Genomic DNA, 18,590 nt, shown 5'->3' on the forward strand with positions numbered 1-18,590 from the left:
TACTTAATTGCCAGAGAAATATAAACAATGTACTCTTTTTTTCTACAGACATTGTTGATATGTGTGTTTTCAAAAATAGTTAAAGCAAGCGTAAGGAAAAATGTGCAATTGGAAATTAGAATTTAATACGTTCTCTTTCAGTTAAGTGAGAATGATACGCGAAATTTATATACGGATGAACAACACCGGAAGGATTCATTTTCGAATCCAAGTTCCAATGAAAGATATTATATTTCGAATCAAGACAACAAAACAAAATATATTTATCCAAATCGACATAAAAATATGTATATACATCATAGAAAACAGCTTCCAATTGGATATGATGAGCGAGTTTTTAAGGATCGAAATTTAGCACCCTTCATTAAAAAGAGGTACCCTACAAATAGGTATCCACGGAATCTTCAGCGAAATCTTTCGCAGGGACTTACATTTTCTGTTCCTGTTCCTGTTCCATCATCCAATGAGGGTCTTGACGATTTAAAATATCCATCACAATTAGAAGCTAGTCACGATTCACCCAAATATAATAGCATCTTTCATCCAGGAAAATATGCAAATAATAATGCCGTGTATAGGCATGATGGAGAGCCACAAGGATATGAAAATATAATTTCAGAAAAGAATTTACAAGACTCTAAAACAAAATTCCAAAATTATCGAGCACCGCAACCGCAGAATGTGCACTCGTTCCAAAACCCGGACAAGCCCAAATCTCATTTTAATAAAGAAGAAGTGCAGATCATGAAAGATTTATATACGGACCTGCAGCCAAAATATCGATCTGGATCTGAGCAGGATAAGGCAGGACCAAAAAATATTCCCGAAAAAGCATCAAAACTGATTCTCCAGTGGGCGGAAAATCAGCGCAATTTTTTAGATTCCTTCGTGAAGGCGATCACCGAAGTATTGAAAGACCATGATTCTAGTCTGAATACAGAAAGAAGTATCCCTCCTCGCGACATTATGCTTGTAAAGGATATGCTTATGCAGTTATTTGAATCAATAACACTTCTGAGAGAAGGTAGCACCAGCACACGTATCAGAACAGTATTGAGTCAGTGGATAGAGACCCAAAAATCACTAATTGATTCCTTTTCCCAAGCTTTTCAAAATACAAATCAAAATGTGGACAACAGTGCCAGTGTAAATGAGGTCACGGATAATTTGATTAAAAACCTTAGGGAACTGACGATTCTATTACGCGATAGAGAAAATTTCACAGCAACAGAGATAAGTAGTTCCCAGCCAACTACTAAAACTTATCTAACATCAACCACTTCTGGAACAACACATCCCCCTGTTGACGATAGTACCAATCGAATTAACATTATAGAGAATTTGATTGAGGGACTAAGGCAAATGATTTTTCAAATAAATGATAAAGACAAAAATTCAAATACTACTTATAGCACAACAGAAAGCACTTATACTCATCCGACTATAACCTCTTATTCGACAACGGAGGGCACTACCTCCCATCCAATTACCAACACCTATAAAGTCGCAAATCGAATAATCGACGAAACTGACAGTAAAATTAAAGATATATTTAATTTGATTAAAGTGTTAGAAGTGCTGATCAGTCAACTGAATAAGAAACCAAACATTACAAAAACCATCACAAAACATTTAACTGGAGAGAGCACAAGCTCCCAGACAACTACTACCACTTATTCCTCAACAGAGAGTACACCCCATCCAATTACAACCACTAAGCCGAAAACAATGACTACTTATTCCCAACCAACTACATTCAATCCTTTTCCAAGAAAGAGTACGCCTTCCCAACCAACAACAAACAACTATCAAGTCAAAAATCATAATATTGGACATAAATTTAGGATTATGGAAAATTTGATCAAAGAACTTAATGGGCTGATCAATCAATTAAGTGGCAAAACCAATATTTCGAGTACCACTCATTTGACAGGAGACAGTATGAGGTCCCAGCCAAACGATACGACTTATTCCCCAACAGAAAGACCTTCTCATTCAGTTACACCAAACAAGTCGACCACATCGACGACTATCTCCCAATCAACTATTTCAAACCATTCGTCAACGGAAAGCTCCAGTTCCCAGCATAATACTACTCTTTCTACGGCAGGAATCATTACCGATATAACTACAAGCACAAATGACTTTCAAAACCAGATTAATGTTAATGGAACTAAAATTCTGAAAAATTTAATAAGGAGACTCTCAGACCTGGTCGATTTATTAAATGACAAGAATGATATAAAAAATACACCCCATTTAACTACAGGGAGCACATTTTATGATTCAAATAAAACCACCAATTCAACAACAACAACCACTAATGCCCCATTAACTTATTCAACAACAGAGAGTACTGCTGTCCATTCAAATACTACAGAAATAACAGATACAACAATGTCAACTACAGAAAACACTTCTCATTTCACAGCAACCACCAATTCATCAATTATGATCGCTGATTCCGAATCTACTACTCCTTACCGTTCAACAACAGAAATTTCGTCTTCCAAATTTAACGATGGTGAAAATACAAACTGGAGTACAAAGTTCACTGCAGAGAGGATTACGACTTATCCAATTATATTCAACAATCCAACAACAATGACCACTAATATCCATTCTACTACTTTTAACCTTTCAATAACAGAGGACACAGCCTCCCATCTTCACCCTTCAACAACACTATCAACAACAGAAGGTTCTACGACATCTGGGTTGACCATATCTCACTCAACTACCAATAGTCCAACAATACATAAAGGCAAAATTAAAAACATTGTCGAACTTTTAAAAAAATTACGCAAGATTCTGAAAAATGTAGCCGACAAGTCGGAGGGAAAACTTTCGCCAAAGCTTATATCGACAGTAAAAGAGGTATTAAAGCAAATCGTCGCGGGCAATATTGATTCAGTAAACGGCGATTCAGCTGAGTTGGAAATACTTCTTTCCACAACAGTCAAGCCCAATGAAGATATTACTGAGCTAACGATGGAAAAATTGTTGGAGCTATTAGATAATTTTGAAAGGATGTACAACTTATTGGTGGATGGTAGTATTCAGAGTACTACACAATCTACAACACAGAACACAATTTTTTCAACGAAACGCACTACAATTTTTTCTACAACACAAAGTCCAACAACCACGTCACCAACACAGAATACCACTACTGCCCTAACGACATACACCCCAAATACTTCAGTAACAGCACGTTCTGCTACCCCTTCCTCAGTAAATAATTTGGGGAGTGATGTATCAAATAGTCTCCAGCCAATTGTAGACGCAATTCAGCAATTAAAGATGGCTTTATATCATGATTTCTATGCCTTTAAAAAATCTCAAGAGGAAAGGTATTGTTATATTGCACATTCTATAAGAAAAAAGTTTAATTTTTGTTTGGTGTAGAATGGAAAAAATTCTTAAACTTCTAAGTGGCAAACCATTAGATCGGCGAACCAAAACTATTGCTAAGCCTAGAACCATACGAAACAAAGGAAACCGGAAAATACAACTAGGATATGGCGCAATAAATGAAGAGAAAATGTAAGCATTCTTTGAATTTAACGATAAGCGAATAGTATGTCCAGTCCTTTCTCATTGTCGAATTGAGCATATTAATATTATAATTATTTTCCGTATTCTATAATAGGCACCACAACGCAGTAAAATTTAACAATCGGGAAAAAGAAAATCTAGGTCATACGAAAGGTATCCCTAAAAATTCCGCAAGTCCAAAAATAAAAAAGTTCCCACTTAAACTATCTGCAATTAATGTAAATGGAGGATCAATACATTTCCTTACCAAACGTAGAACTAATAAAAAAAGTCGCGGAATGCATCAGATTACACCTTTATCAACATTGCCACACAAGTAAGTATTTTTTCAACATTTTTATGTTAAATAATTTATATACACGATTTAATTTTACAGAGAAACATATTCGAAAAGAACATCTTTTGAACCAGAAACGAACACTATCGAATCTTATAAATTGCCAATTCTCGACTTTTTTCTGTAATTGAATGAGAAATTTGGAATGAGAAATCTTTGAAAGAAAAAATAATAAACATAAATGTGAAAATGAATCTTATAAATTACCAATTCTCGACTTTTTTCTGTAATTCAATGACATATTTGGAATGAGAAATATTTGAAAGAAAATACAATAAACATAAATGTGAAAATGTTGGAGTACTTTGATATTAATCTAAACTTTTTGAATCGTATAGTTCCCGAGGTACGATATCTAAATAGAGTCGGTTTATCTTCCTGATCAGGAATATACATATATACTTTTAAATGCAGAAAACGCTGCCTTTTAAAAGTAACATACACTCGAGCATATTTTAACATAAAATTGTACCTAGATGTATTGGCCCTTATAAAATAATGTGTGGGCTCAGAACGATATGCCTCTGATAGAAATAATTTATTTTACTCTTATTATCTATTAACCAAAAATATTTACCAAGCAAACCAATTACCCCCTTAAAACTTCAACCAATCGAAAAATTTGAGTGATTTCCTTGCCTCAAAACAAATAACCTTAACTGTACAAAATAGATTGCCAATTTCACAAGAAGAGACAAAAGTGTTGTTTAATTTTAATATAGATCATTTTTATTTTCTTGTAATGACTAACATTTTAAAAAATTACAATTCAGTATTTTGGATAAATTATTTATAAGCATTAAATTTGTTTTTATTTTCGGCTTGTGTTTTTTCTTCGTGCTTTTCATCGTCTCCATTTTACACAATATAAATTGTTAATTTGTTGTTTACAATAGGGTTTAATTTTTTTTTGCATGTTCATTTTCTCAATTTTTATTTTATTTTTTCTGCTGCTGGTTTGAAATATTTCTTTAATTTGCTCGTTTACTGCTTGCAATTCGTGAGTTCGAATGTATGTAGTCATTAATGTAAAACTTTGTAGTTCTATAATACATATATATATCAATATATTTATTTATATGCATAGATATATATCTTTGAATCACACATACACACATAGAACTAATGCATATATGTGAGAGGCTGATTGGTATTGTAGTGTCTAATAAGCAAGGTGTTTGCACATAAAATGAAGGCTCTAATATAAATAAATGTATTTTCACTCTTGAAAGTTAAAACGCAAATATGTATTTAGAAAAACGCCTTCAATTGTTGATAGCGAGAAATGGCCGCAGTGAAAAGAAGGTAAACAAATATAATAAAGAAATATAAATAATGCAGAGTTTTGAGTGCGGAGCTCCAAACTAATATGCGATTAAGTACATTTTTCCGTTTTAGAAAATAAATGTTAAGTTTATCCATTCCGTGCACCTTTCTTTTACTTAGATCCCGAAGATTTTGTTTAATAATATGCTTTGATTGCTGTTGTTAGATTTTAAATTTAAGCATGTTGTTTATTTTTCAACTACTTTGACAAGCCCTCTACAACCATTTAATGGGGTATTCGGGCCGTTCATAATGAAATATATGCGTATAAGTCTGTTTATATATGCTGTAGGTACAACATTTTAGCTTGGTGTGGGTTGGCTGAATCGAATCGTAAAATAACAATAAATTACATTAATTAATACATACAAATTACACAACTGTTGCCAATACATTTCAATTTGAGATTTGAGGTTTAGTAATAACTGGGGCTGTAACTCAATTTCTCTGTCCATATTTTTGGGTTCTCTGGTACTTGGTTAGTTCAATTTTTCGGATTGCTGCCTATCAATTCATATTTGTGTACGCGCTTTTCTACCCGCTTGCATTTTTTTTGTTTTTGAAAAAATGAACACTTTTTGTCTGGTGGGAATATACATATGGTGTTGGAAATCTATTGCACAGAACATGAATTCTTATGACCATTTTTGTGCTTTAGTCTCGCCTTTGGCTTGTATTTTTCCAAAAAGGACAGCTGCTTGGCATTAATGGCTCCACGTCGTTTACTAAAATAAATGTAAGATTCATTTAATAGTTATCCATCTCGTCTTTTTATCAACTACTTACTCTCTAATCATTTCCACCGCTGCCTCATATTTCAAGCCCAATTCAATCAGTGCCAAGGCAACCAGGACAGGAGCCCGTCCTAGACCCGCCACACAATGAACGGCAACGCAAGCCTCCGGATTTTGTTGATATCTGTAATGTACAAATCAAAATTATAGTTTATGGTAAAACAAATATAAAGCTTAATTTAATTAGAAAATAGCTTTAAGTGTTTTTGGTCTAATAACTCTATAACTCTAGGTCTACGCTTACCGACAAGTTTCATTATCAAGAAATGCAGTATTATTATAAATTGCTGATGCTGCCTCGCCAGTATCATTGAGATTATCTGTAGCTGTTAGGGGAATTGTATCTGTGTCCCGACCTGATGCTGCGGATAAACTGGCTCTGGTTGCTGAAGTTCTTATTGCAGTTGCAGTTGCTGTTGTTGGTGGAACTGTTTTTGGTATGTGTCTAAGCGAGAATCGCTTATGTTTGTAGTAGGATAGTGTGGCGCTTGTGGACTTTCTAAAACTAGGGCACAGCAGCAGCGGTATCATAAAATAGCACACGAAACGAATCATATAGGAAGGTAAGGTAAGTTCTCGTTGATCAAGTTTGATAGCTTACAGGTATTACAAGTTGATTATGGAGTGTGGAATTCGAAATTTACAAAACGAAAACGTTGAGAGAAGTATGAAGGAAGGAATGTGCAGATGTTTTTAGTTAACCAAATTGTATACAGCAACTTATAACTGATGAGCATTGAAAATCATACTAAGCTAGCAGCTAAGGCGATAGCGAGGACTACAAGCGGGGTTCTGTACATCTTCAAAATGTTCTTCGTTAATTTGTGAGGAATTTTTAACAGCTCATTGGATATGTGGCTAGCGCAGCTTTTAGATTTTTGTTGGCTTTTTTATAGTTTGAATTAAGTAGTATTTGGTTATATTAGATTGAGTGGCACAAAGCAACAAATAATACTGAATAAATTGATAAAATTCACTTGAGGTTTTTTTTTGTATTTCTTTTAGTTCGATTGTGGTTTATGATATCTCAGAAATTATTTTTTAATGATATAATTTAGTATTACAAATACATATGTCTTAAATAAGAACTTTTGAACTGTTGGTTAGCTTTAAATTTATCAATCTAATTCGCTTAAGAATAAATAATAATATATTTACAGTGTAATTATTTTAATATTATTATTATTTAATATTAAATGTTAAAACTAACTAAAATAATTGCTCTTTATTCAAATGAAACTAAAAAAAATACGCTCAATGTAACAAATGGCATAATTAATAAAAGAACAATTATCTACGCGAATTCAAGAGCGCTGTTATTGTACTCACTTATCCTTTAAGACCTCAAACCACTCGTCAACGACTTGCTGAGGCGGGAAGGTGCCGTCCTCAAAGGCCAGGTCCTTGACAGTAATGCCTTGTGTCTCGAGCTCGTCGGTATTATAGCTGGGTTCGCACACGCGCACCACAGTGTTGACATTGTTCTTCTTTAGCTCCTACAAGAACGATATAGAAATTAATGGGGTTTGGGCTAAGATGGTTAAGGGACTTACCATAATGTAATGATTAATGGTTATGTCTGATGGTCGATCGGTGATTAGGAACTTCATGCCCTTGTACTCAATTAGAGCGGGGGCTGGGCGTAGATCTTTTTGACGCATGGTGATGCTCATAAACAATTACAAAAGCTGTTCTGAAGGACTTAATCTGGCTCGTGTGCACTTAAGTGAAGTCTGTTATTTTCTTAAAATCTTGAGGTGTGGTTTTTGTTTTGTTTTGCAAAGATTTGATTGGTTTTTAACGGAAGTAGTTTGATTTCTAGATTAAAAATTCAGCGTGTTAGAGGCTTACAATTGAATCTTGTTCAAGTTAAAGTTTTGTATAAAAAATAAATATAAATATAATTAACTCTTTTCGTATCGTATCTTAAATGTTTTACACCAAAACACAAACCTAGATTAAGTATCGTTTAAGTAAAATTAGTTCTTGTTTCAATTAAGTACAATTATGGATTTTTCTGCTATCACAAAGAAAATCAATCAATTTTCTTTGACTGAAAAAGGGTTCCCCGTAAGTGTCACACGTATTTTAAGCTAACAAAAATGATTTGGGCTCAGTTTCCGTTTTGTTTTCGAAAATATTACAACTTTTTCTAGGTTTCGTTGATAAAAATTTAAATATTTCCTTGCTGTGATATTAGTTGTGATCACCGCGATGCTTTAAATTTAGTTTTCTTCGTTCTCTCTCATAGATTGACAGTCTTTGGCTAATTGGGCCGCTGCTGTCGCGATGTCAGCTGATCCGTATACGGTATAATGCTGATCGTATCCACACCACGTATTGATGTCGACTTCCGTGTTCACACAGGCTTTCTCCGCCTTTTTGTAGGATTGCTTACCTGCAAAGAGTGAGACTAGAATGAGTTGAATTCCAGACAAATCTGGTGCAAGTCGGTTTTAGCTTCTTTCTTGCGACTCCCATTGTTCATTTAATTGAAAACAATTCGTGGGAAACTAAAAAACAATTTAGCTCAATTACACGCAATGAAATAATTGAGACATTCGCCAGTTTCGGCGCGCACGACACTCTTGTCCGCGATGTTCTTCGGGGCGGGTCAAGCCAATTGTCCAGAAAGGTCACAGTGCTTTGTTCGCAGTAAGTCAAGTGACCTTTTCATTGCCACCCACTGTACCGCTCGTGCCCACTTGAGCTAATTAATTAAGCAAAAAGTCCATATACTGCGAAAATAATCCATACTCACTTTTTATTTGTGCTGTGCCTGGCAGTATTCTGCACTGTCTAGATGAAACTCCATAGATGTGGGAACAGGTCTAACCAACTGCAATAAGAAATAAAATGTTAAGACAACATTCGGTATACCATTTAAATGAAATGAAAATTGACAACAAAGCTAGAAATATATTTGTATAAATTTATTAGATTTTTATAATATTAGATTATTTGCAACCAACTATTCAACAGACCGCTTGAAAACAATTCCAGCTGAAAGCTTTTTGTGAGAAATAATTTCTCATTGTTTACAACAAATTGTTTGCAAGTCTCTTCCAAAAAAGGGCATGGAAATGCAAACCGTGAAAAGATAATTTAAAACAAGAGAGAACGCTATAGTCGAGTTCCCCGACTATCTGATACCTGTTACTCAGCTATTCGAAGTGCGAAGGAGAAATCTTCAGCACATACAGTTTTTGGTGGTTTGTGGGCGTAAGAGTGGGAGTGGCAAACAGATTTTAGGCAAATCGAACGATATATACAAGACTAACAAAAATGTGAAAAAATATCAAAACATTTTTCAAAAGTGTGGCCGTGGGAGCTTTGGGCGTGGCAAAAAAATTTTGTTGCAAATCAATTGATTTTTAACAAACTAATAAAAAAAAAATGAAAAAATATCAACACTTTTTTTTAAAGTGTGTGCGTGACAGTTTTGTGGGCGTTATAGTGGGCGTGGCAACATGAATCGACAAACTTGCGCTGCGTCTATGTCTCTGGAGTCTGTATGCTTAATCTCAACTTTCTACCTTTTGTAGTTCCTGAGATCTCGACGTTCATACGGACAGACAGACGGACAGACGGACATGGCCAGATCGACTCGGCTATTGATCCTGATCAAGAATATATATACTTTATATGGTCGGAAACGCTTCCTTCAGCCTGTTACATACTTTTCAACGAATCTAGTATACCCTATTACTCTACGAGTAACGGGTATAACAAAACTGCTGTAATACAATTGAAATAATTGTAGAGTTAGAGCTCACGTTGTACGTAACGCACATCTTATAATGTGGTCCCGTAAAAACATAAAAGGTAATAATTTATTGGCAACCAAAATACCCATTTTAAAAATATTAAAAAAAAAATAACCCCCCGCTTTAATCAACTGAAATTTATTCTGCGAAAACAAGACAACAAACGCAAGGAAAATCAAGTGGATTTTAAGTGTATTGGTCGTCTGCTGTCTCAAAAATTATTAAAAATATTCCCAAAAAGTGATCCAAGATAAAGTCTGCTCATTTCCACGACCGTTTACATTATTTATATTCCGCTGAGGATCGTGAAAAGCATATGTATAAAATGAGTTCACAAATAAAGACCGAAGCAGAACAATGATTGTATAATATGTATTTCGCATATATACGCGTATATCTACACAACGCGATAACTCTTTAAGCAAATATTCCATTTTCTATGGCCCCAGTGCGACCTGTGTTTATTTTTGCACTTTTGCCTAAAGTAGGCGAATATTTCTCTTGAATATTGGCCAGCTCCTTCTGGGAAAGGCATTTAGATTATGGTATGTATTGGGGAATCCATTGTGAAATAGCTAGTGATATTGAAACGCGTGAAACTAATTAAAAAGCGGGTGCAAAAAACAAAATATATATAAAGGAAAAATTTGGTTAATAGAACTGAAAACTTTCACTTCTTCTCAACATGCACCTAGTATAGACCAGTACATTCTAGATTTCTCAGTCTGTGTGTTTACCTCATGACACGTTGAGCAACAACACTTTTTGTTGATGCTATATTTCCCAGTCTGTTTTTACTTGTGACTTATGCAATGTATTTTTTGTTTTGCGTCTTGGCGAAATTAAAAAGTCACACAAGCAAATCTATATGTAAATATCTATATGTACATAGGAAATTCCCTATGCATCTAAGCAAATACAGCGATTAGTTGCTGATTACCACAGGGTTTGTAAAGCGGTGATATGGATTCCCGATTAGATATCGACAGGTGTTTGCCGGAAGACAATAATCGATTTTGTCCGCGGGTCGGAGAGTTTTCTCTTCCACTTCCAGTCTTGCCAGCTGATAAATTGTAATTACCTATCGTTAATCGCCTGTTATGCGGCGAGATAGGATCTCGATTAAATATCGACAAGTGTCGATTCTGAGACGTTGATCGATTACGATTACCACACTAAGTAGACGTGTATTGTTGCGCGATGAGCACTCTCTCATGTTTTGCTATCGACTGACGATTGTCAACTCTTCGCCGCCCATTTTACGCCACGGAAAAGACCGCTCCGTCCGGCAGTAAGTCTCCATTGCCGGAGAGAGCGGAGAGAGTCGTGACGCATATCTCTCCAATTGCTCACGCAGAGAGGTTTGCTTTCTGCCCCTCCACCCCCTACTCCAACAAACAAATAACTTACAGTCTGCTGAATATTTAAAGCACTTTAAAAGGTCTGTTGTGCAAAAACAATAGAGGCAGGAAAAATAGAAACAAACTGCTCTGTTAATTTCTTTATTCTACTGTACATAATATACAAAAAGCTCAGTGGCCCGTAAAAAGTCTAATCTTTCGCTTACTAAAAACGTTTAAATTAAGAAATTTTATTCGGCCCATTAATGATTTAGTTCTGGCGTAGTAGTGAGGTAGTTATGATTAAAAAACCATAAGGTTCCATAATTTTAAAATTTGGATGGTTTACTTTTGGAAAACATTCCGATTTACAAAATAAAATAAAGGCAACCAATTTATTTTTGTGTTCTGTCCTATTTAAATATAGATCTTACCTTTTTATTTCTTGCCCTTCGTCTGTGTAATAAAGAGCTCTTTAGGTTTCAAAAATAAACGGTTAACTTATATGTTTGAATATATGTATCTGTATCTCAGAACATATTTTTGAAGAAACCCAAATAATATTAACATTACCTAACAAACACTTGATATAGACTTAAAATCCGTAGGATACTCAAATAATAGACACTTATTTCTCCGGTATCGCCTTATAAATGGGGTAATAAATAATTTTTAATAAGATTAAAAATATAATATAATTTCTTTCAGCCTGGCTACCTGACTTTTAAAGGTAAAAAAAAAAAACAGCTAAGAACAGTTTCGCAGGCAGAATATCACTTTTACGGGATGCCAAGGTCAGTCGTTATTTAAGGGCAATAAACAAAGCTAAATGCGGTTTATAATATGTACAGTTAATGAAGGCTACAGCGCACACAAACGTGTAACTTAATATGAAATTAGTCTTACGTTTAAACCAGTTGAATATAATCAAGATGTAGGCAAATGGCATGACGACACTAATACCAAATTGCTGCTTTATTGTTACTTGTTATATACATATGTAACTACGTATCTGTTCCACTTGAATGCTCTGCGCTACATACACAGATTTTTAAATACATTTTTCCATTGTGGTAATACATTTTATCCTCTTTAGGGAAATCAAACATTTAATTCTCATCTATTCATAAATGTAGATCAACATAAAGATATCCCTTCTTTACCCACTATTGTATATTTGCCAAATATTTTTTTTCTCTTATCCCCTGCGAGTTAGCAGATGGTTTTGTCTGAGCGGAAAGTTGATTGGACTTTCCCCAAACAGGAGCAGACAACTTAGACAGAGGGCCAGACAAGAGGAAACAAAGAACAAGGAACCGATGAAATCTGAAGGTAAGAAAGAAAGCACATTGAATGCCGTTGTGTCTGAGTTTGGATTCGGGGTTCAAAGTACTTCGATTCCCTTCAGTTCCCTTCTTTTCTGGTGGCTTTCAGGTTTTTATTTAGACTACGACTGCAATCCTGGCAAACCAGCCTAGCCGAATTTCGCGAGTAAACGCTTTCTTGCAAAAGCAGCATAAAAGGTTGTAAACAAATTGAAAATGACTAACAGTCGGGAAATGTGATGAGGGTAACTGCCATTCAAGCTTCAACTTACTAAGCTAATGCTGTCTGCAGGTGTCAATAAAACCGGAGACGTGCCGAAAAAACCAGACACAACGCAGACACTACAAACACATTAAATTGATTTGGCCGCCTATATACAAATACTCTTATTTTTCCAAATATTAGACACTACAGAAAACTACTAGACTAAACAAAAACCAAAGTGTGCGCATCGACCACTGCAGTCTTAAAGGAATCTTAGGAATAATTATAAATGATTTAATGATCATTATATGTAATGCATCCCATGTATCTTAAAATAAATTTATTATCAATGAAGATTGCCTTATGGAAGGGAACCTTTTTTAGCACTTCCATAACCAGAACGAACCCATTATTAGCCTTGGCTAAGATTTGTTCACCTTAGATATTCGCGGCACGCTTTTAGATCTAGCAAGTACTGCTATTAGGAGCCCAAGTCAAACAAATAGCAAAAAAACAGAGCCCAATTGCTTTGCTTCGTGCACCGCGAGCGAGTCGAAATGAGACTGAGAACAAGCTCGAGTTATTGATTTTACGATTACTAATAGAGGAGTGGCAATGTCCATTCTCCCAGTCCCCGATTTCCTTATTTCGCCATAATGGAAATTTTGAGTTCGCCCCGAGGCTTCCTGAGTGCAGCGCCCAAGAGGAGATGAGCAGGAAGTGGCAGCCACGGGGGAAACTAGGATCTCAAACCGCCTTTTAGTTGCCAAGTGGTCGAGCTGTTTTTCGTGACGCACCAGACGGCGGCTTCTCATGCGTCATCAACGTCTTTTAATCGGAAAACAGCTGTTGTTGTTTGGCTTTGATAAAATGCAACCAAAAGTGAAATAAACAATCTTGTCTTGTTATTGCAATTATCAATTGCATGTCTTCTGTCACAAATTGCAGGTCCTTCAAGGCTGATTTATAAACGAGGAATACAGCAGCAAATTGCCATTTTACTAGTTAGTTTTGGATACTGTGCCATAACCAAGGGCAGGCCAAAACTATTGGGGACAAACAGCGCCGCATTTATCGCACTATATTTAGAACCCGGGGTGGTCGGTGGTGTGTGAGCGGTGACATTTCCCCTTTTTCCACCAATCTACCACCCTCCACCGCCCACTGACGTTTGTAAATCGTATTGCATGCTTTGTTGTTTGCTTTTTGGTCTATTTTTGGATATGACATGTATTGGTGAAATTCTGCACACAAGCTGCCAAAACGTGACAGCAGTAAAAATACAGCACAATGATATATAACCGCGAAAAGAAGTCTGAAAGTTCCCAACTCTCATACTATTTCTCAATTTCTAATTAACGAGTTCTTAAGTGCAAGTGTATTTAATTGGCCAGCAGAAGAATTCAAGCTGCGCTTCATTCAAGATGTTCCGAGACCCAATAAATTGAACTAAATCAAAATGACCTCAAACAAATTGCTGGAGGCACTTCAATGTTCGAACGTATTGCTACACATTTCAAGGAATTCAATCGGCGTTCGATTGTGTGCGTGGGAATATGGAATATTTGAGAACTGGTGGAAAGCAGATAAACCCAGACCACAAAATAAAAACAGCTGGAATACAAAATAACCAAGAAGCGTATACGTAATCTCTAGCCTCAGTTGAGGTACTCGTACTCTTGATAAGAAAATTATATTTTATGCACTGTTAGATAGGTATTCAGTCTCGAAAATGGTATGTATATATGATTAAAAAAACCCTACTCTACTAACTAATTGGGGATTTGTAAACAGTGTGTCAAGTGATGACTTCTTTTCGTATATGCAATGTAACTTCGTTTGGTATACTTTTGATAAACCCAAACCGGATTTTTAAAATGTTCCCCTGTTTAATACTCTTATCTGCTCGCTCTTGTTTATCACGGATAAATAAAAAAGAGAGAATGAAATGAATGAGCTTCTTTTTTTTGTTTGTATTGTCGGGACGGAGCAATATCATTGAACTTGTTCAAGGACAAGAGACCCCAAACGGAAATAAAACGGAGAGCACAATAAATCTAACAAGAGAACTGGTTGAAAAATGGATATCGTTAGGATTTTCAACCACCGGTTGGAAAAAATAAGTTGAATTCCTGTGTGCGTGTGGGCCAGTTTCAGTTCTGTTTTATTCGTTCAATTCCAATTGACGCAAATCGCTGATATCGATTAGCAAACAGTGCGATCAAGATAAACACAGGTAGAAAAATGCGAAAACTCGAGATAACAGCAAATCACAGCCAAACCTTGTTGAGTAACTGATTGTAAAATTAAAAGCTATGAAGGAAGGCAATCTTTTTCACTTCTATTTTGCTACGTCCACATATGCTCAGTATAAAATGCCAACTGATTTGGCTATTCCGTTCAAAAACCATTTCTCTCGGCCAAGTCTTTTGTTTACTGTTTGCTCTCCCGCTTTGATATGATATAAATCTGCCTGAAATGTCTTCAACAGATTAGATATTAGATAAATATACGTGGATGGACCCTGCAAATGACGTATAAAGACGATAAAAACTGCCAAAAAGGAGAAGTAAACTTTACCGGCGCAGTACAAAATAGTTTTTGTCCCGTCCTAGTTCCATTCGGATGATAAAACTGGGTCAGCTGACATCTACTTTCAACTAGCGGGGGCAGTTAACCAGGTGACTGGGTCAAATGAAAGTAAAATGCGTAAAGTTACCTATTTATTGAAGTATATGATTGCTCTGTATGATAACAATTAGGACATTGCTGTACTTAACTTGTTATGTATGTAAACGCAGCAGAATTTCTTCATTTACAACTTTGATTGCGAAAAAAAGAATATTTTTTATATCAATTACAAGGTATTATTGGTATTTCGAATAATGCATTTGAAAAGATCATATAATCAGTACTTATTAAAATTCCTTAATTTTTTTTTTTTTAAATTTCGTTTATAAATTTATGTTTCTTTTACAAGATGGTGAGATATATTATATATTGTTTTTTTGTCTTTTTCCAATCTCCCAAACTGATACTTTCTTTAATTGTTTATAGTATTTGCACAGACAAATACAAATGTATATTGTTTGTAAAATTTAAAAATATATAGCTATACAAATTCTACAAACAATAGAATACAAATAAAAAACGCAAAACCCAGTTAGAAAAAGTTAAACCGAAAAAATTGAATGTAAATGCCAACGCACACAAGCTCACATACTTGGTGGGTAAGCCTTTGTGTGAGTTTTCGTTGTCATTCGGAACAATTTATGCAATAAAAATGTATTATTTAAATACTTGCGGTTTTAGCCGATCCCCTCCAACACTTACCACAATTGCCATACACATTTGAGTATAACTTTTGAAGCTTTTTCGTTGCTTTTCGTGCACGAGAAAATTGAATTCACGTCCACACGCACACACTGACACAACGCGAGACTCTCACCGACACGATTTCCACGAATGCAATTGCCTTGTGTGTGTTTCTTTCACGACACAACTATTGCTCTTACTGCAACTGTAAATTGACTGTATATTTAGTTTAAGTGTTTTATATGGAATAAAATTAGCAAACGTTGGTTGTTCGGCGACATTAACGCGAAATTCGTCTGCAGCTTAACCTCAAATTTCTTTGTCTCTGTCACACGCACACACACACGGTCAGCGCTGGGCGGAACCAACGGTATAAAATGAAACAATTTAACTTGAATTAATCTGCCGAAAATAATATCTGTAGTTTCCAGCACGGATTGCACAATTTTTCTTCTGATTTCCAAGTGCAAAGTACTTGCAATCGAAGTAGGCGTAGCGAACGATTCAGACGTTTGTGTTAGTAGTCACCGATGGTGATTATATACTCTCAAATATTCGACAGGGCCGATAGTTTTGTATGCTATTTAGTATTTTAATACCCTTACCTTACTCGCTTTAACAATCGATTGTGGTCACAATCGATATTTTTTAATAATTTATTTTGAAATTGTTTTTCAAAAACAAATGATGTATTTTCATCAAAAATGGTAGAGGTCTTAATGAAAGTTACATATATCACATATTATATATTATATTATATATAAAAGCGAAAATTATTTTGCAAAAGCTTATATTTTTCAATTAAACACCGACTAACTTATAAAAAAAATGCTAATTGATCACATGTTTTATTTAATTATTCGTATGATAGGTTCCCCTGTCTTGATTCCAATCCTGCTCCTTCCCAGAATATCCCAAATAAAATGGTCTCTACAGAAAAGAGCTACCCTACTATTAATACAGTATCGCAAAAGCAAGCGGCGATCTGAATTAGTCATATTATCTCTTGCCAACAAAAGTGACGATCATATCCCAACGATTTTAAACGCATTACTTCGAAGAACCTTAAATCAGGGAATTATCCAGAGGGGAATGTCCAAGCGAAAGGCCGAGGACACACAATCCGACAAAATGGCAACCGCCGAGAAAGTAGCACAGGTATTTAAGGGGAACTACAAACATATAAAAAATAAACAAAATAGTTTACTAATGATAACAATCATTACCTCGACAGAATGATTATACCATTGGCTTGGTGGATCCCGTGAAGGATTACCAAAAACTCATCGAAACACGCGTGCAGGTAGACGAAATCGTGGATGATGATGTCACCAAGGAGAATTTCGATCGAACGGCTGCATCGGCGCGTGACGTCATTTGGCGACTGATATTCGACGATGCCGGTACCTCGCAATTAAACACAGAGAAGGCCAGCCAATTGCTGGAGGAATACCGTGGTGACGCCTGCTTCTACGACCCGATGCCCTACAACGAGTGGATTGTCAAGCTGAGGGATGAGGTTCTGAAGAGGGAGCTCCTTGACTTTTGGCGTGATGTCCTGGTGAAAAAGCAATTGGGTCCTTGTTGGTCACGCGACTGTGATCTCTTTGACAGCGACGACACCCCGCCATTAGAGTTCTACGCCCACGCCGGATGTACGGCTCCATTCGCAGCCAGCTTAAAAGTGCGCGCTGCACAAGAAGAGCAGGCTTCACTGAATCAGGATGAGGCAGCGGTGTCCACCACACCGGGTGAACTGAGTGCCGATGATGCCGCCGCCCGGTCCGGTGAATTTGAGGCCGCCCTGACAAAGGAAAATCCTCTCGAAGAATACCGCTCGCTAATGAAGCGCTTTGTCCTGGCCAAAGTCATCGTTCCGGACAGCATTCACCAGGCCAGCGTGAATAAGATAGCGGCAGCCGCCAGGGAGATCATCTGGAAGCTTCTCTTCGATGGCACACCCTCGGCGGAGGATCAGAACAAGGCAGCCGAGTTGTTGCAGGAGTACAAGGGTGATGCTGGATTCTATGGTCCGGATGACTACAACGATTGGATTTTCAAGCTGAGGGATGAGGTTCTAACCAAAGAGCTTCTCGACTTTTGGCGCGAGAAGATGGTAAAAATGGAACTGGGTCCCAGTTGCGCCCGTGATTCCGACTATTACGACTACGAGGATCCCCTGCCATTGGAGTTTTACGAAAAGGCCGGTTGCAAAGCTCCCTTTGAAGCCACTTCAAATGATGATTAGTACCGCATCAGAGAATTAGTGGTTGATGACTCTAGGTCTTTATACATAACCAAACAGAAGTTCGATGCCTTTTTGACGAAACATTACTTCACAAAAAAACATACTCTCCTCATGTACTAAAGCACCTATTCTGGTCTGAATCTCTGAAAGCAAAAAATGTCAGAAATTGTTAATCGAAAATGAATAAAATAAGCCTCTTTTATAACTGTTCCGTAAAATATTAGTCCTTTTTATTATTGATGGGTAACAAATTATTTATTCTCTTCATATTTCTTAAATAGTTTAAAGCATTTGAACATCTGTAATATATATAAAATATAAATTTAATTATTAGGGACTATTTTTCTTCACTACCACTTGTCATCTAATTTAAAA

The 18,590-nt window shown here is 36.1% G+C and overlaps 4 protein-coding genes across 6 annotated transcripts; 2 read left to right on the forward strand and 2 right to left on the reverse strand.

The window, feature by feature from the left end:
- The first annotated feature begins 13 nt into the window (after positions 1-13).
- On the forward strand, positions 14-4,031 carry LOC122622731 (mucin-3A). Its single transcript, XM_043801371.1, has 5 exons — positions 14-90; positions 142-3,353; positions 3,409-3,546; positions 3,653-3,874; positions 3,935-4,031. Exons 1-5 carry the CDS (start codon positions 28-30, stop codon positions 4,020-4,022), a joined length of 3,723 nt encoding a protein of 1,240 aa, XP_043657306.1. The 5' UTR covers positions 14-27; the 3' UTR covers positions 4,023-4,031.
- A 570-nt stretch (positions 4,032-4,601) lies between these two features.
- LOC122611541 (protein tyrosine phosphatase type IVA 1) lies at positions 4,602-7,710 on the reverse strand. The gene is made up of 4 exons (XM_043784701.1): positions 7,569-7,710; positions 7,345-7,511; positions 6,008-6,139; positions 4,602-5,946 (listed from the first exon to the last, which is right to left on the reverse strand). Exons 1-4 carry the CDS (start codon positions 7,686-7,688, stop codon positions 5,835-5,837), a joined length of 531 nt encoding a protein of 176 aa, XP_043640636.1. The 5' UTR covers positions 7,689-7,710; the 3' UTR covers positions 4,602-5,834.
- Positions 7,704-11,435, reverse strand: LOC122611542. 2 transcript variants are annotated; one of them, XM_043784703.1, is made up of 3 exons: positions 10,864-11,435; positions 8,777-8,854; positions 7,704-7,833 (listed from the first exon to the last, which is right to left on the reverse strand). In XM_043784703.1, the coding sequence occupies exon 1, from the start codon at positions 10,996-10,998 to the stop codon at positions 10,870-10,872; it is 129 nt and encodes a 42-aa protein (XP_043640638.1). In that variant the 5' UTR covers positions 10,999-11,435; the 3' UTR covers positions 7,704-7,833; positions 8,777-8,854; positions 10,864-10,869. The 2 variants fall into 2 exon arrangements, with proteins under 2 accessions (XP_043640638.1, XP_043640637.1); XM_043784702.1 differs by lacking the exon at positions 7,704-7,833 and adding an exon at positions 8,083-8,413 and having other exon boundaries at positions 10,864-11,415.
- A 5,466-nt stretch (positions 11,436-16,901) lies between these two features.
- On the forward strand, positions 16,902-18,435 carry LOC122611538. 2 transcript variants are annotated; one of them, XR_006325534.1, is made up of 3 exons: positions 16,903-17,125; positions 17,202-18,279; positions 18,310-18,435. XR_006325534.1 is itself a non-coding variant. In XM_043784699.1 (2 exons), the coding sequence occupies exons 1-2, from the start codon at positions 17,060-17,062 to the stop codon at positions 18,213-18,215; spliced, it is 1,080 nt and encodes a 359-aa protein (XP_043640634.1). In that variant the 5' UTR covers positions 16,902-17,059; the 3' UTR covers positions 18,216-18,280. The 2 variants fall into 2 exon arrangements, 1 of the variants encoding a protein (XP_043640634.1); XM_043784699.1 differs by lacking the exon at positions 18,310-18,435 and having other exon boundaries at positions 16,902-17,125; positions 17,202-18,280.
- Positions 18,436-18,590: the final 155 nt, after the last annotated feature.

Source organism: Drosophila teissieri, chromosome 2L, assembly GCF_016746235.2.
Source record: "Drosophila teissieri strain GT53w chromosome 2L, Prin_Dtei_1.1, whole genome shotgun sequence".
Lineage (NCBI taxonomy): Eukaryota > Metazoa > Arthropoda > Insecta > Diptera > Drosophilidae > Drosophila > Drosophila teissieri.

What these genes read in the sequence shown, in the direction of transcription:
- LOC122622731 (XM_043801371.1), top strand. Translation starts at nt 28, where the DNA reads ATGTACTCTTTTTTTCTACAGACATTGTTGATATGTGTGTTTTCAAAA. An exon ending in CAAAAATAGTTAAAGCAAGC is followed by an intron (nt 91 to 141) that starts GTAAGGAAAAAT and finishes GTTCTCTTTCAG; the next exon opens with TTAAGTGAGAATGATACGCG. An exon ending in GCAATAAATGAAGAGAAAAT is followed by an intron (nt 3,547 to 3,652) that starts GTAAGCATTCTT and finishes ATTCTATAATAG; the next exon opens with GCACCACAACGCAGTAAAAT.
- LOC122611541 (XM_043784701.1), bottom strand. Translation starts at nt 7,688, where the DNA reads ATGAGCATCACCATGCGTCAAAAAGATCTACGCCCAGCCCCCGCTCTA. An exon ending in TTTGAGGTCTTAAAGGATAA is followed by an intron (nt 6,140 to 7,344) that starts GTGAGTACAATA and finishes TGTACATTACAG; the next exon opens with ATATCAACAAAATCCGGAGG. An exon ending in GCGGTGGAAATGATTAGAGA is followed by an intron (nt 5,947 to 6,007) that starts GTAAGTAGTTGA and finishes CATTTATTTTAG; the next exon opens with TAAACGACGTGGAGCCATTA.
- LOC122611542 (XM_043784703.1), bottom strand. Translation starts at nt 10,998, where the DNA reads ATGAGAGAGTGCTCATCGCGCAACAATACACGTCTACTTAGTGTGGTA.
- LOC122611538 (XM_043784699.1), top strand. Translation starts at nt 17,060, where the DNA reads ATGTCCAAGCGAAAGGCCGAGGACACACAATCCGACAAAATGGCAACC. An exon ending in CCGCCGAGAAAGTAGCACAG is followed by an intron (nt 17,126 to 17,201) that starts GTATTTAAGGGG and finishes TTACCTCGACAG; the next exon opens with AATGATTATACCATTGGCTT.